At 45.9% G+C, this 23378-nt stretch overlaps 1 protein-coding gene across 4 annotated transcripts in view; it reads left to right on the top strand.

The window, feature by feature from the left end:
* Positions 1-23378, top strand: part of dock7 (dedicator of cytokinesis 7) — a 72931-nt gene that overhangs the window by 48021 nt on the left and 1532 nt on the right. For 2 of the 4 annotated variants that reach the window (XM_083767287.1, XM_083767284.1), the window contains 19 exons: positions 798-936; positions 2121-2217; positions 3109-3126; positions 3967-4038; positions 4396-4492; positions 5922-6056; positions 6594-6746; positions 6896-7054; positions 7328-7428; positions 7628-7820; positions 8151-8294; positions 8724-8855; positions 9904-9918; positions 13049-13174; positions 14437-14526; positions 14757-14993; positions 15257-15400; positions 15750-15856; positions 22693-22860. In XM_083767287.1, the coding sequence (XP_083623413.1) occupies positions 798-936; positions 2121-2217; positions 3109-3126; positions 3967-4038; positions 4396-4492; positions 5922-6056; positions 6594-6746; positions 6896-7054; positions 7328-7428; positions 7628-7820; positions 8151-8294; positions 8724-8855; positions 9904-9918; positions 13049-13174; positions 14437-14526; positions 14757-14993; positions 15257-15400; positions 15750-15856; positions 22693-22860 (2327 nt within the window). The remainder of the gene's footprint in view (positions 1-797; positions 937-2120; positions 2218-3108; positions 3127-3966; positions 4039-4395; positions 4493-5921; positions 6057-6593; positions 6747-6895; positions 7055-7327; positions 7429-7627; positions 7821-8150; positions 8295-8723; positions 8856-9903; positions 9919-13048; positions 13175-14436; positions 14527-14756; positions 14994-15256; positions 15401-15749; positions 15857-22692; positions 22861-23378) is intronic. The other 2 variants (XM_083767285.1, XM_083767286.1) reach the window with 2 other exon arrangements.

Here is a 23378-nt window from a genome sequence, read left to right as displayed (position 1 = left end):
CTATCACAGTGGTCCGTCCGTGACCAACTGACCAAGTGACCATGCACGTTCGACAGTCTATTTAGATTGCCTCGCAGTCGTTAGTCACTGCAGTGGCCGGGCTGTCAACTGTCATTATATGAATGTGCAGCCAAAACCGTATATAGCCTCATGTGTGGCTGCTGGTGGTGGACTGGCGGCTGGGTAATATACCTATATCTCCGATGCAGTTCCCACTTGCGCTGGCAGCCTGGCACGGTACATTTGGCATTGAGCGACGCGTCGGGTTTATTATATTGCACATATACCGTAACTCCAGAAAGACATCGGCCTGCTGTAGATTAAATACATATATGTTTAGATGCCTGTGACAGCCTCTCAGCAGTTCAGACAAGGCTGCTCCGCTTGTGTAAGACAGAAAAACAGCGTACGGCAGCTGACGTGGGTTTTGAAAGTTGTCACGTTCAATTTCAAGCTTTGCCGGAAATGTTAAATGCCGAAAATGTCGGTAATTTCGGCGTGCGCCCATATTTTGGCGTACGCACGGTTGATAAATGAGGGCCTAAGAGTGTACAAATGGAACCAACGGAACCCTTAACCCATTTGTAACTGAGACTGTACAGAATAGATCCATTTGTACCGTCTCAGAGTTAAATGAACACAGAGGATTTTACAGTGTAACTAACCTGCGTTGCCTGACTTGCCTCGCCGTGTGCTGTGCTGTGACATTAACCCGACTCGCTGCTGTGTTCTCTGTTCGTCCGTTCATCCTCTGTTGCCTCGCGGAAACAAAGGCCCATGTTGTGTTCACCATGCAGGGCAAGAAGGCGTTTGAACGCATGAACAGTCTGACCTTCAAGAAGTCCAAGGACATGAAGGCCAAGCTTGAGGAGGCCATCCTTGGAAGCATCGGGGCCAGGCAGGAGATGGTCCGACGCAGCCGAGGAGGACAGCTGGGTGAGAGGCGCGCGCACACACACACACACACACACACACACACACACACACACACACACACACACACACACACACACACACACACACACACACACACACACACTCACACACTCACACACTCACACACTCACTCACACACACTCACACACACTCACACACACTCACACACACACATACACATACACATACCTAGGGCTGAAACTATCAATTGTCATTTCATTTCCTCACTAATGCTTATTAAAAGATGGAACTACAGCCTCTCTTCCTGGGAAGTTTGCATGAAGTTGAAGACATTGCTCTTCTTGCATTAATGCATGTTTCGGAACACTGGCCGATTTTACAGAAGTTTTAAGTGATCTGTGCCATCTTGGTGAGCCTTAATTTATACTTTGTTGTGTGAGAAAATACAGAAAATAGATACAGTATATCCTCTTCCCCTTGGACCAAAAAATACTCCCTTTCTATCTATCCGAAAATGTGCACTCACATTTCTTGAATTTACAGACAATTAGTCCATGCAGGACCCATGTGCGTACACGCACGCGCACACACGAAGACCAAGCACACACAAACATGTATGGTGCCTAATGCCTATACATGCCTGCACTACCAGTCAGATGTGTACATCAAACACAGACAAATGCAAACACACAGACGGACAAATATAAACACAAAAGGGTTTACACTAAGATGTGCACTCTCAGGCCCCTTTTCCACCGGTTGGTTCCCAATGGGAACTGGTTCAGTTATCTTTGGTTTTTAGTCCATGAGCCAGAGCTCCAAAATTGAAATGTTAATTATGAATTGAGTGTGCAAAACCATACCTATATTAGAATGTTATCGCCATTAAACTTCCCCAATTGAGTACTTACACGGAGACAATGATTTATTGTATTACAAATTTTACATTTTTTTATATGCAAATTAGGCATTATGTAGGAAAATATGCAAAATAATCGAAAAAGCTACTACTGTGGAAGGGTTATCATGTATTAATTTACTTGTATTGATCCTATAAACAATGTAATATAGGGTATAGTTTGCCCACCAATGTTGGAGCTCTGGCTCATGGACTATCAGTATGTGCATTCTTACACATCGTGCACACAATATGCATGAAGTGAGATCATGTAGGACGTGGAAACACGTGTTTACTGTTTTTATGACATGTCTCCATGTTGCAGAGAGGAGTCCCTCTGGCAGTGCATTCGGCAGTCAGGAGAACCTGCGCTGGAGGAAGGACATGACCCACTGGAGACAGAACAGTGAAAAGATGGACAAGTATGTTAAAACAAACCAGCCACTGAGGATAGTTTAACCACAATTTATGCATTTTGATTTGAACGTGACTGAACAGTCTGAAGCAGGACATTTAAGGAGCATACTTTGTAACAATAATTAAAAAGGTCAGGGCATCCGGGTGGCTACAGGGGTAGAGTTCCTGGGGTTCCAGGGAGATTTTCGGTGGCAATTGCCTCCCCCTAGCTTTCCATTTAATTAAAACAATTCTGGTCATCATATTATCTCCACTTAATCTCGATTTTAGATCGACACTTTCTTTATGCAACCATATATTCATGAATTGCTTTAAAACAGCCCTATTATATACTACATTACAAAGTACCCTGAACTGGACGGGCACTCCAACTAACACAGGTGGAAGCTGGCAGGGGAGGGTGATCTCTGTCACTGCTACTTCTACAAGGAACCTGGGCAATGAGTGATAGTGGTGTTCCGCCATATGTATTGCGTCCTCACAGAGAAACTCCTCACTGTCAGGTGAAAAGAAGTGGCTAATGTCATAATCTGGATCGGAGGAGACCCATGCTCGCATTATATGCTCGCATCCTAATATGCAACAATTCACTAAAATACAATGACACTCATCCAACAGTATCATTCATGACATTATGTACAAGGTATTGTGCCCATTGATCAGTTAATCATACTATTTCCTCCTCTTAAGCTGGTTTTACAATGAAACATTCAACACAAAAATGTTCTTCCACAAAATATCATCAGAGATACAATATTGCCCCCTTTTTTCAACGTTTCACTAAAGGTTACAGATTTAAAAGGTAGTCTATGTCTGTTCCTTTGTACATCTGGCCTGTTTGTTGTGTTGACTCACTCCTCCCATGTGTTCTCTCATGTTGCTGTGTGTGCACATAGGAGCCACAGATCAGTCAGGTATTGTATGATCCACACCTGCAGTGTGCTGCATTCAGTTCCCTCCTGCTTTATGTCCCCAGTTTATGGTGCGTTCACTTGCATGCGGGAAGTTGGGAAATCGTCACCACAAGCATGAAATGAATCAGAGTTGTCGACAACATACTTCCCACGCACAAAACCGCTCATGTTGGCCACGGCATCAAGCTCCCGCCACGGGAGCCAGTGTGGGTGCTTTAGCTACTTGGAAGACTTCATGGAGACGGTTTCATTTATTCCCTGTTTGACCTCCCGATTTCACACATGCACCTGAGTGCACCATTAGAGAATCCCCGGGCCTGGTTCTGACCCTCCCTTACCTCCCTGGTGGTAACAGTGCTTGTCTCAGGGCTTCTCTGGTTGCAGTGGGTCTGTTTTGCTTTTTAACCAGTGTGCTTCTCATCCTGGGGGGGTTTGTTGTGCTTCTGTAGCTGAGGAAGGGGATAGTATAGTAGGTGGAAGCTGTTTATCATAGATTAACACTAATGTGTTTCCGGAAACATATTATTTACCATCCACTCCCTGGAATGCCAAACCGTAGAACTTTACCATTTTAAGACCCTTTTAAAATATATATATTTTAGGTCTAAAATGGTTGGCCTCGGTGTGTAACCCGTAGCAAATGCACTGTTGCAAAAGTGACATCCTCCATTCCTGCCTTTTAACCCTGAAACAGTGAGTGTCGTTAACCTCTTGCACACTCTGCTTCTTAACCGCCTGGTGCTCAGAAGTGATGAGTTTGGGATTAGCCACTATCTGTATCTAAGGAATGTGCATCAACGTGCATTGTTGCTGTGGTTTGTTTTGGACCATTTTGCAAAGGATGAGGACTGAGCCGTGCAGGCTAAGAGAGAGCATCTTGCTACACAACAAGGCGCGTGCCCAGGAGGTTAGGTGTGTAAAACTCCACATGAACAGTAAAAAAACAACTGCTGTCCAATGAAAATCTCACATCATCAATAAGTCTTTCAGGAATGGTGAAAAAAACATCTGAAATATGACTTGGTACTGCACATAAAAGAGTACATAAACTCATAAATAGAAATAAACTGAGGTTTTTACGTGACAGCAGTGGTACTAAAACTCACTCATATTAACCTATTTTCAGCACATTGCTCATAGAGTTGCTCCTTCCCGTGAGCAATGGCTTGAATGTGCCGGTTCTAAGGCCATTGTGGCATTCAACAGTCACTGATAGGGAGATGGTTGACCGTTCTGTAGAAAATCTGACACTCACCTCATGTTTCTCAGGACCAGAGCAGAGTTGGAGCATGAAGCACTTATTGATGGGAACCTGGCAACGGAGGCCAACCTCATCATTCTCGACACTTTAGAAATAATTGTACAGGTATACCGCGCATGCACGCACATACACACACACACACACACACACACACACACACACACACTAGGGCCGGGGTTCTCAACCTTTTTGGCTGGGGACCCTAGGGGTCGCGACCCACGGGTTGAGAACCCCTGCACTAGGGCATTAAGCAACTAGTCGACTATTCAACTAGTCGACTAGTAAATCCACCAGTCGACCTTGTTGGTACAAAAAAGAAAAAAATCCTGATTTTGTAGGCCTCAAAATCAGATAGATTAAAGTTATAGTCACCACTGTACACAGTTTTAAAATGTACAAATATGTATTAAAAAATCACACACGTGTGAACTGAGTGGTGCAATTCCCCCCCCCTCCCTCTCCCCCCCCCCCCTCCCCTCCCTCTCTCCCCCCCCCTCTCCCCCTCTCCCTCTCTCTCTCTCTCTCTCTCATTAGAGACACAGCACTACCCCTCTCACTGTTTCTGGCGCCCCCTACTGCTATTATTAAGTCACATACTCGTGCTCACTTATACATACATACAAACAAACAGGTACACACACACAGGTACATACACACACAGGTACACAGACATTGCTGCTTGTAGGAGTGGTTGCACCACTCAAAAATGATAGGTAGTTAAACAACTAGTCGACTAGTAAAAATGACTAGAAGTGAATGCCCGCCCTAACACACTCACGCACGCACGCGCGCACACACACACACACACACACACACACACACACACACACACACACACACACACACACACACACACACACACACACACACACTTATTTTTAAGACAACTTTAGTTATTATTTTCAAACATGCTTCATGTTTTAGGTTATTAGAGAAAGTAAAAGATGATTGTTGTCATTACTATTTTTTCCTATTTACTTTACCCGTTTTTGACGGGGCGGGTGCATTCGAGCAAACTTTTACATCTGGCCAGTGGCCACAAAAGATCACAGGATCTATTAAATGTGAAGAGGGAGGTACTAGGGGGGCTCCCATACTGTGTGTCATAGGCTCAATCGTCAGTTCGTCTTCACATTCAATAGATTTTGTGGCCAGATGTAATTTCCTGGGGTCTAGTAGGTCTATAGTAAATAATAATAAAGAAATTACCATAACATTTTGTAAAACATAAATGCATATTTAGCCACTTGCTCGAATGCCCCCGCCCCCTGTTAAAATAAAGAAATAACCTAAAACATGAACCTTGGTTGGAAAAATACCTAAAGTTGTCCTTTGAGGATACATTGTGTACATACAGTACGTACATGGCAGGTGGGAGCTCTGTTATACATGTTTGTCCATGCCTTCTAACACACTGTGTGTGTGTGTGTGTGTGTGTGTGTGTGTGTGTGTGTGTGTGTGTGTGTGTGTGTGTGTGTGTGTGTGTGTGTGTGTGTGTGTGTGTGTGTGTGTGTGTGTGTGTGTGCACATGCAGACGGTATCGGTGACAGAGTCCAAGGAGAGTATCCTAGGAGGTGTGCTAAAGGTGCTCCTCCACAGCATGGCCTGCAACCAGAGCGCCCTCTACCTGCAGCACTGCTTCGCTACACAGAGGGCACTGGTGTCTAAGGTCAGACCACACTGCACTCACTGTTACCTAAGGCTGTCCCCCAACATTCGCTCGTTAGGGTTGGCACTCGAATATTAATTAATGGATTTGAACCATTTTTGTTATTTAAAAAAAATAATCCCCCTTTTTTTTAACTCAAATATTTCTCGGCGAGAATGCGATATGCATAATAAGAGTAGGCTACTATGTAAATGTTGTGTTTACATGTTATTAATACAACCGATGCGCCAGTGCGCATACGTCGTCAAAATCAAATCAAAGGCATGCAACAGCTGAGACGGTTATGTAGAGAAATCTGACAGGCATTCAAAAGGAAGTCAAATGTGATGTTAATGTCCTGTAAGTAGACTTTGGAAGAGGAAGTTTGTGCACAGGAAGTCCGTTTCAGTTGTAAACAAGCTACTATGACACTTTCCCAAAGTTATATTTTTGTGTGACGCTGTAAAATAAAATATGGTGGTTTCTGCCCAATGGTGACGATATATGTGCGTTTTTGTGTATTTGCTGTGTGTTTGGTATGTATGACTGTATGTCCAGTTCCCTGAGCTGCTGTTTGAGGAGGAGACGGAGCAGTGTGCTGACCTGAGTCTGCGTCTCCTGAGGAACTGCAGCAGCAGCATTGGGACCATCAGAGCACACGCCAGCGCATCCCTCTACCTCCTCATGAGGCAAAACTTTGAGATCGGCAATGTGAGTGCAACCCTTGTTCAGAACATTAAAAAGGCACGCACCTACTTGTCACTCTCTTCACACGCTCTCATTTTTGTTTTTCTGTGTGCGTGTGCGTGTGCGTGTGTGTGTGTGTGTGCGTGTGCGTGTGCGTGTGGTTGCTTCTCCAGAACTTTGCCAGGGTGAAGATGCAGGTGACCATGTCCCTGTCTTCGCTGGTGGGGACTTCGCAGAACTTCAACGAGGAGTTCTTGCGTCGCTCCCTCAAGACCATCCTCACCTATGGCGAGGAAGACCTGGAGTTGCGGGAGACCACCTTCCCTGATCAGGTACAGATGGAGACCGTAGGGATTGATTGATATGATGCCATTATGTCATTTAACCACTTTAAACCTGGCAGGCGGCTATTGTGGGCACATTCAAAACACATATTTTAGTTCATAGTATATATTGCAGTGCATTGTGGTCCTGTAGATTTGCAACAGTCCAGTTACGTTTTATTTTGATCGATGGATGCGATTCTTAATTTGAATGCAATGTATGCGATGTCCAGTGTGTTCACCAGTGTAGTTTTTAAATGCAATGCTCTCTATTGTTCTCAGGTGCAGGATCTGGTGTTCAACCTCCACATGATTCTGTCTGACACAGTGAAGATGAAGGAGCATCAAGAAGACCCTGAGATGCTCATAGACCTCATGTACCGGTAGGAACGCACGTGCGCGCGCACACACACATTTGCGCACACACACACACACACACACACACACACACACACACTCACACAATGGAAACCCATTTGTCTTAACCATATTGTGTGTACTGCAACTGCACATGTGTATGTACGTTGAATGTATGTAAAATATGTGCTTGGGTCCTGTATTTAATGTGTGTTTGTGTCCCAGGATTGCCAAGGGTTACCAGACTTCTCCAGACCTGCGGTTGACATGGCTCCAGAACATGGCTGGGAAACACTCGGAGAGGACCAACCATGCCGAGGCTGCCCAGTGTCTGGTGCACAGCGCCGCCCTGGTGGCGGAATACCTCAGCATGCTGGAGGACCGGAAGTACCTCCCTGTTGGCTGTGTCACCTTCCAGGTAAAGGCATATAACAGTCAACTTTCACCGTGATTGCTCCTGCTTCAATTTATTTATTTTACTGACTGGTTGTTCTGCATAAAGTTCCTTTGTAATTTATCCTGATTTATAATGTGTTGGATGTATTGTTTTTTGACTGTATTTTGTGTATTGTAACCTCGGCTACATTGAAAATGAGGGCTTGCCCTCAACTGTATTTCCGAGTATAAATAAAGGTGATGATGATGATGATGATGAACTCAATGGAAGCTGTAATAGTAGTAGTTGGTGACTTGGTGCCAACATCAGACCTGGTAAACAATCGTCTATCTTTGCACATGTGTGTTCCAGAACATTTCGTCCAATGTGCTGGAAGAGTCTGCGGTCTCTGACGACGTGGTTTCCCCAGACGAGGAGGGCATCTGTTCTGGGAAGTACTTCACAGAGGCTGGCCTAGTGGGACTCCTGGAGCAGGGTGCTGCCTCTTTCTCTATGGTGAGATATTTTGTTTATTTCTTTATTATGTTTTATTTCGTGCATGAATTATTAACACATAGAATAAAATCTTCTGGAGAGGTTGGAAGCTCCAAAAGTTTTACATCATAGAGAATAGGGCAGATGGATTCAGTGATGCACTGTATTTATTGTTGCCATTGAGGCAATTTCAGATGGGATTTTTTTTTACGGTCAATAAAAAAAAATCTTGTTTTATTTGAATTGAGGAGTATTGAAAACAAGGGGCGATATCCCCCCATACAATCTTCAGTTTAAAACAAGAATGAACCCTGCACAGTACCAGTAACATTCTCAGGGTTAATTGTCCTTTAGGGACCCATACTGTTCCATGTGTATACTCTCTATACAGGATTGTACTGTGATGTCCCTGGAAAGTACCAAATACCACTTTGTCCTATTTGTTCCCAGGCCGGTATGTACGAGGCAGTGAATGAGGTGTACAAGGTACTGATCCCTATCCATGAAGCCAGCAGAGATGCTAAGAAGCTAGCGACGATACATGGTAAACTACAAGAAGCCTTTGGTAAAATCGTCCACCAGGTAAATTCACACACATTGTGTATACAGTATGTTGTCTTTTTTTCTTTCTCTCTCTCTTCATAAACTCCAGAACCAAAACAAGATTTTTCTCCCTGTATGCACTTACCGTGTTAAATTAGTGTCTTAATTGTCAACCAGAATTGACAGAAGCACACGTTGAGGTTCTGGTCATGGGCAACAAGGAATTGGTATTATTGAAATGGAACAAAACAATCTGAGATCAGATCATACATTACTGAGTTACCAGTTTAAGTTTAACATTGGTTCTAAATATTCAATCATAGTTGTAACTTTTGTTGAGTATTTTGCATTGCTTCAAAATAGCTGACATACAGTACCATAATTGTGTGATGCCACTGGTGAACCAAATGAAACGGGAATCTCCCTGGTATGTATGGATTTAATCCATACAGTGGTCTTAACACAGATGCAGCTTGGCATTGTGAATATGCGTTGCCATTGTGTTTCCTGTGCATTTTTAATACTGTGTAAGGGACTTGCATAATATTAGTATGAAAGTAAAGCCCATCCCACACCGTCTGCGACCGCCGTGTGTCAAAACAGCCGCCTCCATTATTTTCAATGAACCTATCACACACCGGCGGCGTCCGACGCGCGCTGGCGCCTCGCCTGGCGCGCCGATAGAACCAGTTCTATTTTCCAGGCGGCGCCGCGCGGCAACGCGTCGGACGGAGCCGGTGTGTGTTGGGCTTAAGTATGAAATGTTGAGTGCATGTGATTGTGGTTATTGACTATTGAGGTATGTTGGGTTGCTGGTGAGTGTGAAGTAAAGTTAGACTTTTTGGCCCCAGGTTACAGTGTTCTCAGTTTAGCGTTAAGAACTCAAATTGATCATGAATCAGGAGAACAAGATTCATGACTCTTCGTACAAGGAATAAACGTTTTGCTTTCAGCTAGCTTGGTCATTAGTAATCTGGTTGCACTCCATGGAGACTGGGTTCTTCTGGATGTAACGTTACACAGTGTGTGTGTGTGTGTGTGTGTGTGTGTGGTTGTTTACATGTCCTGTGTTCTCTTTGTCACACAGAGTACTGGCTGGGAGGTAGGTGGTTCCTGCTTGGCCCCCTCTACTATTATCATTATTGTTTACTCTCATCTTTTAATCGCTACCCGCGTGGGCGTCTTTGCTGTGTTACATTACATACTGTACATCATTAACATCTGCAGACAATGCTGACTGTCTGCTCCCCCCCTGGGTCCCTTACTGCCACGTACTGGCAGCCCCATCCTCTTCCTTCTGTTCTTCCTACTCGTACTGTGGAGGAGGAGCTTGTTTTTAACATGACCGTGTTGGCAGGCAGTTGCATGGGAAGCCAGTGTGTGACACTAATGACAAAATGTTCTGGTTGAATGCATCACCTGCACCCCGCCCTCCTCGTCATATTCTCCATCATTCTGCACGTCGGTCAGACCACTGTCATTCACACCGGGCACACTGACACATCTCTTCATCGCATCCAGTGGTGGAAAAAAAGTACTCTAGTACCACAATGTAGAAATATGGTACTCTCTTGCAAGCCCTGCATTCACTTTATTTTCTTCGAAAATAGCCCATCTACAAGTCCACAATGAAATGCGTTGTGGACTTGTAGATCGGCTATTGTCGACTAGAGACAGTATAAAAGTATAAAATAGGGGTTAAGTGTTTTTTGTAGTAATAATAATACAAATCTGTTTGAGTAAGTACTTGGTTACTTTCCACCACTGATCTCATCTCATCCTCAGACACGGGGTTCGATTTCAGTACAGTTTTAATATCGACAGGGCTCTACCTCCACTTCCCGTTCTGCCTTTGGCCTTTGTTCAACACATGTAACACAATATTACATTTGAAAACATGCTAATATTACAAACTAAATTTGGGTCAAAGCCAGATCCAGATTCTGAGCCAGCTTACTTTTACATTCAAGAGGGTTCAATTGTCACCGTAATTAAAATTACTTGATTTATCCCTTTAGATTTGGATTGGTCATTGATTTTCCCTGTTTTGTTTCAGAAGTTCAAACTAAATCGACCCCTGACTTTTTATTTACATTCATGCTATTCTTTTGTTAACGGGTTACATTAACTTTTGAGTTGTGTCCTCATGGTTTGTTGCATGGAATGGACAGAGCACTCTTTGTTTATTTTGGAGCAGCGCTGAGTGTGTTTTGAATGGCGCGTTTCTAGGGCTACTAAGTCTCTTCTCTGTATTTTTCTTTCACTCATCTTCCTTTACTTTCTCTGCCTGTGCATGGTCCAGACCCTTCATAAAGAGCTTGCATTCTTTTTCAAATAAAATTACATATTATTTGCTGTTGGTGATGCTGTTGAATATTAGTTATTTTTGTTAGTCTCTAGAAGTACCCGATTAAAAATTGTTCTGTTTTTTCTCTTTTTTGATTCCCCTGGTTGCTGACCCTACCTTCCCACTTTACTTAATTGTTTGTTGTGGTAAGTTCCTAGTTTTGAGGGGTATTTAATTTATCTTTTTAATTGACCGTAACCAAATTGTGAAAGACTGAAGAATACAAAGCAAATGCTGATGACACCGAGCAGCCTTAAGCCTGTTTGGCTCAGTTCTTGATTGGTATATGAAACCAAATGCTCTTGTCCCCATTGTCAATCTGAACACATGAGGGATGAAATGTATCCAGTTATACTTAACAAAAGGCATAAAATAATGTTTCTTACCCTTTTCCTTTTTTTTCTTTTTTTGCCTCCTCAAACCTACAACACACACATGCTCGCGCACACACACACACACACACACACACACACACACACACGCACACACTCATACGCACACATATGCACACATATTCACACCTGTAATCCCCAAACTGATTAATGTACGACTGCACATCCTGACTATAACTATGGTGGAGCTTCTTTCTAGGCCATGTTTCCTGTACATGACCTACAAATTGGTTGAGTTATGGAATTTATGGTTGCCATTGTTCGTTGTGATCAAGTTTGCTTTTTGAGCTTGGTTCATTCTGCTTATGACAGAAAGAAAGAGGTTTGACATGCATTTAAAATGTCTTCATAGAAGCTTGTTGAAAAGGAACAAAATATGTTCATAGTTTTGGGGGTTATTACTGAGTTTGACCAGGAGGATTTTGACTCTGGCATCAGATGCACACTAGGGCTGGGTGATATGACTTCAAATCAATTGCACGGTTATTTCAAACTTTGGCATCGATTAGTAAACTTTTATTACAAAATGTATCATTGTGAAAATACTAGCTGCAAACTCTTGTGAGGTTGTAATTTTTTTTATATGCTCCCATTGTACTACAACAAAGTATAGTACAGTGTTAAGCGGACTAATAGATTTAGTCGTATATAAAATAAATCAATGTGTAATGAGTTCTGGGATCTGATGGTGTTTAATCCATCTCCTAGGAATCCAGTGCATTGAAATGAGGATAAACTCTCACGTTGGCCGATACCGACAATACGCTTCTGTGACCGGCTAACTTACTTGCTTCTCGATTAGTCAGTAATAAATAATATTGTTTAAATATATTTTCGGTTAATTGCCTGGCCCTAATGGACAATACCACCTGTCGCTAATCCCCACAGAAATATCTGCAAACACTAGAACACAAGCTCATAGCATGCCTACACAGAGGATGGTTGATTCATACATAATGAAACCTTGTTGTGAAGGTTATCCACAGTACAGGTTTGTTGACCTGGCTATTTGCACTACCATGGTTTAGAAATGATTCCTGTGTATTCTATCACCAAACGATGAAATCCTTTTGCAAACTTTTTACACTAACTCTGTTTACACTGATTATCCAGAACGCTTCATCAATGTTGTCCCTCTGTTGTTTTCCTGATGGGTGACTAAAAGTATATCAAGTGTGCTTTGTCCAGTTGGTTTCTTTTCAGTTTACATACAGTATAAAGTGTTATTGAGACCGAAAGATAAATAGTCTTTATTGGTGACTCACCTGAAATGTGGTGTTATCTTTCATTTTTGTGTTTTTTACTGACCTATAGACAGTCTGCAGCAATACAATACCAACTTTAGCTCTATACTAATAGTTTTCTGTATATCAATGACTGTTCTCTCACATAGACTACCATAATTATTTAAGGACTCAAGTTTCTTTCTCATGGAGTCATTTTCTGTCTTGCTCATGGGTAACATTTTTGTCTTTCCCCTGCAGCTTGGGAAGAGAATGTTTGGTACTTACTTCCGAGTTGGATTTTATGGGTCCAAATTCGGCGACTTGGATGAGCAGGAGTTTGTTTACAAAGAGCCTGCCATCACAAAGCTGGCAGAAATCTCACATAGACTTGAGGTAAATACTATAAGCGTTCCTAACCCAGGCATTCTGCCAGATGGTCTTAGTGCTATTGAGAAGATAATAGAATCCAGCTACATGTCCCTGCTGTATAGACCGATTCCGTACCGGTTTCATGGTCGCAGCCTACGTATTTCCTGTAGGCGGACTCGACGTAGCTGCGGGGGTAAAACCCTCACCAGACGCACCTCTTCCACTACAGTGAACGGCAGAGTGACTGATGTTAGTTTGCCTCAAACGTTACTCCTTTACCTGCTTTTTTACTAACACTAACATTACAAAGATGCCCAGAACATCGAGATGAACCTGTGTAGTTTATGGCTGCTCCAACAGTAGTGGCAACATAACAAATAAAATAAAACGGAATGTCTAATATCCACCGCGATGGCTGAGACCAGAGCCATTGAGCAATGGTTGAGACAAAGCAGTGAAAGATACATAACGCCAGTCTTACCCAATACCAAATATTTCTGTTTTATTAACACAAGGCTGCTGTACTTTATACCTCATACTTTAAATGCTTAGTATGAGGTATAAAATACAGCAGCCTTGTGTTCATAAAACAGAAAGATTGGGTATTGGGTAAGACTGAAATTATGTATCTTGCAGGATTCTTCACTGCTTTGTCTCAACCATTACTCAATGGCTCTGGTCTCAGCCATCGCGGTGGATATTAGACATTCCGTTTTATTTTATTTGTTATGTTGCCACTACTGTTGGAGCAGCCATGAACTACACAGGTTCATCTCGATGTTCTGGGCATCTTTGTAATGTTAGTGTTAGTAAAAAAGCAGGTAAAGGAGTAAAGTTTGAGGCAAACTAACATCAGTCACTCTGCCGTTCACTGTAGTGGAAGAGGTGCGTCTGGTGAGGGTTTTACCCCCGCAGCTACGTCGAGTCCGCCTACAGGAAATACGTAGGCTGCGACCATGAAACCGGTACGGAATCGGTCTATACCTGAACTCTCAAACATGTTTTAGCATAGAGCTTGAATGAGAATTCTGATTCTCTCATCCTGGGACCAAATCTTATTCAATTATAAAGCTAATCTTGTTCTGTGAGAGCTACATGGAGTAAAGGTCCTTGCAGACGGAAGCGTATTTTCGGCCAAGAGTGTGTAGACTCTTATCACTATACAATTCAGCATAAATAAAAACTACAAATTGTATTTTTTTGTTACCCCTAGAGATATACTGTATGTTGTACCTATTTTTGTGGGGAGGTTATAAGCTGGCCATGTTTGCTATGTTCATCCTCAGGGTTTCTATGGCGAGCGATTTGGAGAAGAACAAGTGGAAGTTATAAAGGACTCTAACCCAGTGGACAAGTGCAAACTGGATCCCAACAAGGTCAATGTCACACAGGAGAATGATGAGTCACATTAGCTTTTTCTTACTTATTAGTTGGGGAAAATGGTTTGGATGTGAATATTTTCTTCATCTAAGAAATACTATGATTCTGGATGTAATTTAAATTTGTAAGTTCACTCGGTTAGTGCTGCTATTCTACTGTATTGCTGTTTTGTTTTAAAATGTCACTGTTCTAAATTATTTTTCTGCCTCATTCCATCTTTCTCCAGGCGTTCATCCAGATCACGTATGTCGAGCCGTACTTCGACACATACGAGATGAAGGACCGCATTACGTACTTCGACAAGAACTACAACTTGAGGCGCTTTGTGTACTGCACCCCGTTCACCCTGGATGGACGGGCGCACGGGGACCTGCACGAACAGTTCAAACGCAAGACCACCCTCACCACCTCCCACGCTTTCCCGTACATAAAGACACGCATCAACATAATCCACAAAGAGGAGGTAAAGTCAGTGCCGCCAGACCTTATGAATTCAGCAACGTCATGTGCCCATTGGCCAACTATCTCGTTGGGGATAAATAATTAATTATACGTCATAAATAAAGGTGTCATTGTAATAATACATTTAGTTGATTTGCCCCGTAGTCTTTTATTTTGCATGCATGCCAATTTCTGCCAAATTAAGCCATATTGTGCAGATCACTTATGCATCATCAACCCTTGTCACTAAAACCCTTTTGGCTCCTGCCCGTGTCTTTTGTCCAGTACCTTTCAATGCCTATTGAGGTAGCCATAGAGGACATGCAGAAGAAGACTCAGGAACTGGCCTTCGCCACCCACCAGGACCCTGCTGATGCCAAGATGCTGCAGATGGTGCTGCAGGGCTCTGTGGGCACCACTGTCAACCAGGTGACCTTGAAATGCCACAGGGGTGTTTTGAAAGATATTGAGGCAATCAATCCAAAATCTCTGATGTAAAGCTTGCATATTAACCACTTAAACCCTATATAGTTGACCGGTGTGCCCCAGGTGTCTACTAGGTGTCTACTAGGTCCCCTATTTGTTTCCCTGTATGCCATATCTCTTTGCCGTAAATAGCCAATCTACAAGCTCACATCGATGAACTGTATGTAAAAAGTGCGAACAGTGAAGCTAAATGGATTGATTTATGATTGGTAATGAATGCTACTGATTTAACAAGTCCAACTCTTCAGGAATGTGGGACCATCTTTAAATAAATGTGTGTTGTATTGATCAGGGCCCTCTGGAGGTGGCTCAAGTGTTCCTGTCGGAGATCCCCAGTGATCCAAAGCTCTACAGACACCATAACAAGCTACGTCTCTGCTTCAAAGACTTCACCAAGAGGTACATCTGTAATTGATCGTTAGTTTTGTTAAGTATTCGTTCACGAAATACTTCACTCTATGGGATGTTTCCCTTTGCGGAGCAAAAGGGCAGAAACTTCATTCATGAACTCCCCCAGGGCATATGCTCCTAAAATATGCCCTGTGGGTTTAAGAGCGATGACGTAGATGCCCTGCTTCTCGAAGCATCTAGGCTGCGTCTACGTCACAGCGCGCTCATTCGCTTTTCCTCTGCCGAGCTGAAAGGACAGACTTCTGTTACTGAGTCAAGTGTTTAGGGCAATTTATACCTTAAAAATCGGACAAGAGTGCAACTCGAGTACCGTGAGGTTCCCTGATACTTGGACCTTTCTTCCGACAGAATCTTTCGCAAAAACTCTGCAGAAACAAAGCTCCTAGACGGTTCGTAAGTTCTATTACCAGAACATTTCGAAAAGACCGCCAATTCAGATATAGAGGGGTAACAACTAGCTTACAGCTGGCGCCGCTTAGCGGTTAGCTTAGCAAGGCGCTACCTTCTATTTTGCTATCTTTCTCGTTCGAGGCTAGAAGCCCGCTACGGTTAACATAGTTTCAGTCTCACGAAGGTGCTACCTTTTCTAGCGAGCTAGCTCGCTCTCGTAGTGTTACTCACTAGCTTAGCGCTAGCATAGCACCTTCAACGTTAAACTAGCCGGTGTTTTACTGGGCCTGTAAGCCAGTTTTCGCTAGTCTAGTTTTTCACCTAGAGACTATACGATAAGCTACCTGGTGCTTTACGAGGCCGGTAAGCCCGTTTTTCGCTAGCCTAGCTTTCACCTAAGCTACACGGCCTAGAAGCCCGTAACAAATCAGCTTTCTTCACGTTCGTGGCCACGAAGCCCTTTCACAAGTCAGCTAATTCCTGGTCCCCCTCTCGACGGAAAGCTACAAGCATGTCTTCCCCGGTGAGGGAGACCCCCGCCGCAGCTAGACGACGCCGAAGAGGCATCATTCCCGAGCCACAGAAGAAGTGCACTGTGGCGGGATGCGGCAACAAGATGTCCGGCTCCGACAGACACGAAGTATGTCTGTACTGCCTCGGCGTGGATCATGCACGCAATGCGCTTCTCAATTACGACGACCTATTTGGTTGCGAAAAATGCAGAAGTATGGACCTCGCCTACCTACGAGGCAGGCTGAGGCGCGTCGATGAGTTCTACAAGCAGTACACACTCGACGACCGCGAGCACGAGCACTATGGACCGAGGCAGAAGCTGGACTATACCCCAGCTCCGCCTCGCACAGCCAGAGGCTCCACTCAAGAGCGACAGGAGCGGCCTATACCGGCCCCCCGTAGCCGCGCTACAGCCACGGTCTCCTCCCAAGCAGCGGCAGACAGGGCCTCCGCGGCCCGCTACGAAGCTGACGGAGCCAGACCTAAGAGCGGCTCTCGCCCTCTGATACCTCGTCAAGTGAGTACACCAGCAACCGGGCCTCGCGGCCGCGAGATCCCGGCTACCATGGAGGAGCGCTCCGCCAGGCCGATAGCAAAGCCTCGTCTCCGCACTGCGGTCTCTACTACCTTGGCAGCTCGCCTAGAAGCCTCTCCACCACGCTGCAAGGCCCCCATTAAGGACTGGGCTGCCGCTGAAGAAGGGGAAATCGACTACGACGAACTCCCCTCCTTCCAGGAGAGAGGCGACGAGCGCTATGAAGTCTTAGACGAGGGCAACTATCAAGACGACTCGTCAGAGGCAGACGAGTACACTCGCCGCCCTTTCCAGGATAGTGAAGACGACGAGGTAGAGGAAGTTCCTCCCCCCGTCGACAGACAGGTAACACCCCCACCTCAGCCTTGCTTTGTTCTCCCCAAGGATAATTCAACCCTGATGGAGATCTACAAAAGGGCGGTGAAAAGCGAGACGGTGAAATGGGATGGACGCAGTGATGAGTACGTCCCCCCTCCTGTACCAAAGAAGCAGGCCATTCCTCAGGCCTCAGGCTTTGAGACCTTGCTCAGCAAAGCCTGGACCAACCCTGTACCCAAGGTAGAGGCCATCCACCGCCGTGGCAAAAGGTCAGCCACCGAAATGAAGGGCATGGAGAAGCTCAACCTGCTCAAAATGCCCTCCATGGACAGAGCCATGGCCTCCTACCTGGCTAACCCCCAAGCCCCAACTGTGATCCCACAGGACAAAGACCCAGTCTTCTCCAGTGCGGCAGATAAAGAAGGGTCTAAGGTCAACAGGTGGCTCTATGACCACATGACCTACGTCGCCAGGGGGCTCAACGCAGGAAGCCTTCTGCATGGATCCATGAGGGCTCTCCTGCTAGAAATGGGCAACACACCCACCCCAGAAGAACTGGCTGAGATGCGCCGCCTCGTACACGAGCTGGCCCAGCTCCAGTATGATGTCACCAAGCACACTGGAGCAGCTCTGGTGGCCTCCATCCTCCAGGAGCGGATGAGGTGGGTGAACCTCGCCCCTCTCCCCGATTCAGTGAAGAGGGACATGGTGGGGAAGAACATATCACACGAGAGCCTCTTCCATGGGGTTCTCGAAGACATGTCTGTCTCCATCCAGCAGGCAGAGACCTCCACCAAAACGATGAAGGCTCTTCAGCCACTGGCTGCCAAGGCTCCACCGGGCCGCGGCAAGGGCAAGCGTGCCCCATGGAAGCCCAGGACGTCCAGCAAGGACCCACCCGGGCCCCCGAGGGACTACTCCGGGGACAGACAGCGTCCACCGCAGGGTCCACGCACCGACCATCGCCGCTCCCCCCCGCCCTACAAGCCCAGAGGAGGAGCGTCCAGAGGCCGAGGCGCTGGGAAGCGGAAGTGACCTACATGGCGGGTCCCAGAGGGGGGTCCTAGCCTCACCCCCCCGTTCTCTCCCACAGAGTTCAAGGCCGGAGGCAGTGGTCACGGACCTCGCCTCCGAGCCAGCGTTAAAGCGCTTAAGGACGAGTGTACAGACTGCCACGGGCAGCAGTGTACACACGTACCAAAATGTTGTTATGTGCAATTCACAAAGTGTCATTGTTTTTGCTTCAATAAAGTTTCAAAAAAACAAAAAAACACAAAAAAACAACACAACGAACTCTGAAGGGCACAAGCCCAGCCATGGGAGAGATAACCCATACTGTAACAGCACAAGCTGTTACAGGCTGGGACCACCACGCCAAAAATTTTCTTCACTACCCGAAGAATCCACTAGAGGGAGACATTCCACACAAGGTGAGTCTTCCCCTAGGCAAACCGTCTTCATGTACCCACAGGCCACAGAGAGACGTCACAATACAGGCGGGTCTCCCCCCACACACGGGGAATCCCCTGTCACGTCATCTGTCAAAATGGCGGGAGTGCAAAGCATCATCATGGATCATGCGCACTATAGCGACCGGATACAGGCTCCAGTTCGTGTCGAAACCGCCCACTTTCGAGTGGATCTTATTCTCTCAAGCGAGGGGACAGGAAGCAGGCATCTTACAGGAGGAGATCAAATTCCTCCTGCAAAAAGGTGCCATCACGGAGGTTTCTCACAACCAGGCAATGAACGGGTTTTACTCCCGCTACTTCCTGGTGAAAAAGAAAGGCGGAGGGCTCAGACCCATTTTGGATCTCAGAGCTCTCAACCGCTATTTAAAAACCTTCCGCTTCAAAATGTTGACGCCACCAGTCCTACTGCGATCAATCCGCAGAGGGGACTGGTTCACGTCAATAGACTTACAGGACGCATACTTTCACGTTCCAATATACCCACCGCACAGAAAATTTCTGCGCTTCGGGTTCAAGGGGAAAGTATACGAATACACAGTACTTCCCTTCGGAATGTCCCTGAGTCCGAGAGTCTTTGTGAAATGTACAGCAGCGGCGATAGCCCCACTGCGACAACAGGGTCTTCGTCTAGCAACCTATATAGACGATTGGCTCCTATCCGCAGACTCTCAACAAGAGGCGCTGTCACACACACGCATAGTGCTCAGCCACCTCCGCTCTCTCGGATTTCAAATCAATTACGAGAAGAGCATGTTAACGCCGACACAGTCAATAGACTTCATCGGTATAACGCTAGACTCAGTCTCTTACAGAGCTCGCCTGAGCCGAGAGAGAATAGACGCAATGATACAATCGGCAACGTCTTTCAAGAAAGGACGCTCGATTCCTTTCCACATATGTCTCAGGATGGCGGGGCTAATGGCTTCCTCAATCCATTTAATCCGCCTGGCCAGGCTACACATGAGACCATTCCAGCTATGGATGAACTCTCTGCGTGTACCTATGTACCGTCGCCACCAACGGGTAGAAGTGACGTCACACTGCATACTAGCCCTACAATGGTGGATAAACAGACGGATCCTTTCAGAAGGAGTCCCCATGGGGAGACCTCTGATCAGGAAAGTGGTCACCACAGACGCAAGCATGACAGGCTGGGGAGCCACGCTGGAGGGTGCCACAACCAGGGGGGTGTGGTCAGAGCACCTACGCTCCTCCCACATCAACTATTTGGAACTGATGGCGGTTTTCCTCGCTCTGAGGCAATTCGAACCGCTCATACAGGGTTGTCACGTGCTGGTGAGAACAGACAACACAACGACGATGTGTTACATAAACAAACAAGGCGGTCTCAGGTCCCCCCGTCTTCATCAGTTAGCTCGAGAGCTCATTCTATGGAGCGACTCTCGGCTTCTGTCCATCACAGCATGTCACGTCCCCGGTATTCTGAACACAGGAGCAGACCTGCTGTCCAGAGGACCTCTCCGCTACTCAGACTGGTCTCTACACCCACAGGTGGTCACACAGATCTGGAGCAAGTACGGGACACCCGAAGTGGACCTATTCGCCACAGAAGGGAACACGACGTGCCCCCTCTTCTTCTCGATAGAGGGGCCATCGACGCTGGGACTAGACGCCCTGTCACACCGATGGCCCAAAGGCCTACTCTACGCATTTCCCCCACTGACCCTCATTCCCCCCACTCTGGACAGAGTGAGGACTCAGGGTCTGACAATGCTACTAGTAGCCCCAGCCTGGGGGGTCTGGAGGTCGGAGATAACTCACCTCCTCTACGACCAACCTTGGCAACTCCCTCTACGAGTGGATCTCCTCACTCAAGCAGGTCGGGAGATTTTTCACCCTCGCCCCCAGGACCTAGACCTATGGGTTTGGCCCGTGAGAGGGTGATGTTGTCCGACGTAGGCCTCCCTCCGAATGTCATAGCCACAATTCAGAGGGCAAGAGGGCTCCATCAACAAGGGCCCGCTATGATACGGCATGGCACGTCTTTGAGCAGTGGTGCTCAACACGGCCTACTCAAGTGGTCCCCTACCGAGCGTCAGTAGTGGACATTTTGACTTTCCTACAAGAGTTCCTAGACAGGGGACTAGGTCTCTCCTCGGTCAAAAACAACTTGGCAGCCATCTCAGTCTGCCATGTGGGGTTTGAAAACGAGACGGTATGGAAACACCCCCTAGTTAGGCAGTTCGTTAAGGGCGTACGAAGGGAACACAGGATCAACAGATCCCTGGTCCCCTCCTGGGATCTAACCCTAGTCCTGGAGGCCTTAACCAAGGATCCCTTCGAACCACTGACGACAGTTAGTTTGAAGAACCTGACACTGAAGGTAGCCCTCCTAGTTGCCTTGACAACTGCTAAAAGGGTCAGCGACCTACACGCCCTCTCGACCTCGCCAGAGTGCATGAGGTTCGATGACAGGTCAACCAAGGTCACTATCAAGCCCAACCCAGCCTTCATCCCCAAGAACGCTCTCTCCGTGTGCGTTCCAGTGGACCTACAGGCTTTCCACCCCCCTCCTTTTGCTTCTAATGAAGACAGGAGGTTAAACTGTCTCTGTCCAGTGAGAGCTTTACGAGCATACGTGGACAGGACGGCCCCCTTCAGGATAGGGAATCAACTATTCGTATCCTGGGGTACCAGGACCAAAGGAAAGCCTGTCACAACGGTCAGCATCTCCAATTGGATAGTGCAGACCATCCGCCTGGCTTATACTAGTCAGGGAGTGGAGCCCCCACAGGCGCTGAGGGCTCACTCCACAAGAGGCATGGCAGCATCCTGGGCACTCTGTAAGGGTGTCCCAATCCAAGAGGTCTGTACCGCAGCGAGCTGGTCCTCTCCCTCAACATTTGCCACATACTATAACCTAGACGTGGCAGCGCCCTCTGTGGCGCACGCAGTGTTGGGGGCTGCCGCACCATAATGGACCTATTAGGCCATTAAACCATGTGTAATCACATAAGTCTAGATGCCCTGGATATACCAGGCCTACATGAAGCATCTACACTGAGAATGTATATCAGCCCGAGGCTACTACCATTCTCCACCGGGACCGGGCTATCAACCAGAGGTTGCCCAGCCCTCATTAGGTTACTTTATATAGCCCTGAACACACTTGACTATTTTCAAGACACGGGAGTTCATAAGGTCCCATAGAGTGAAGTATTTCGTGAACGAATACTTAACAAAACGAAGAGGTTTCTTTAGAAACCAAGGTTTTGTAAGTAGAGTGAGCGAAATACTTCACTCGAAACACCCTTCTGTCTTGGCCCGGCAGAAGGAAAAGTGTTCGAATGAGCGCGCTGTGACGTAGACGCAGCCTAGATGCTTCGAGAAGCAGGGCATCTACGTCATCGCTCTTAAACCCACAGGGCATATTTTAGGAGCATATGCCCTGGGGGAGTTCATGAATGAAGTTTCTGCCCTTTTGCTCCGCAAAGGGAAACATCCCATAGAGTGAAGTATTTCGCTCACTCTACTTACAAAACCTTGGTTTCTAAAGAAACCTCTTCGTTTTCTATATTTAATCACTTTTAGTGCACTTGATTCATTCCGGTGTGTCATTGGCTTTCATTGGCTAGGTGTGAGGATGCTCTGCGGAAGAACAAGAGTCTGATTGGTCCAGACCAGAAGGAGTACCAGCGGGAGTTGGAGAGGAACTACCATCGTCTCAAAGAGTCCCTGCAGCCCCTCATCAACAGAAAGATTCCCCAGCTTTACAAACCTGTCCTGCAGGTCAACACACACAGGTAGGACCAACCAGGGACTCGCTGTTTGAGAGAAAGCAAGAGATGAGATATTCATTTGAACCTTGATCACCTGGTTTCTATGTATTGTTAAGAGGATCCCTGGTTAATAAGCTGTATGTATTAATAATACATTATAATTTCCCTATATAAATAACTTAAATTAGAAGTTAAAAATACCTTTTTTTTTATATTTTATTTATTTTAGAAATTGTTTCTGTCACTCAATGGGGACCGCTCATGTCAAATGTTGATGTCATATGTTCATGTGTGGTCCAGCCCTATAGAATGTATGGAATGCATGTACTACCAAAAAACAACGTAATACTTCCTAAGGTTAATATGAGCTTCAAAGCAATATTTAAATACATTTTATTAGCACATGCATTTTACATTCCATAGGGCTGGGACCACACATGGACAAATTACATCATCAACTTGCGTCCGGAGTTGTCCAAATTATTAGTTATAGAGGGAAATTCTAATTAACCCATTTTGGTGTTTTAAACATTGTTATAATT

Source organism: Protomyctophum parallelum (genome assembly GCF_964188405.1).
Source record: "Protomyctophum parallelum genome assembly, chromosome: 6".
Taxonomy (NCBI): domain Eukaryota; kingdom Metazoa; phylum Chordata; class Actinopteri; order Myctophiformes; family Myctophidae; genus Protomyctophum; species Protomyctophum parallelum.
Note: the sequence above shows the minus strand (reverse complement) of the source record. Positions and strands in the feature narration are given on the sequence as shown.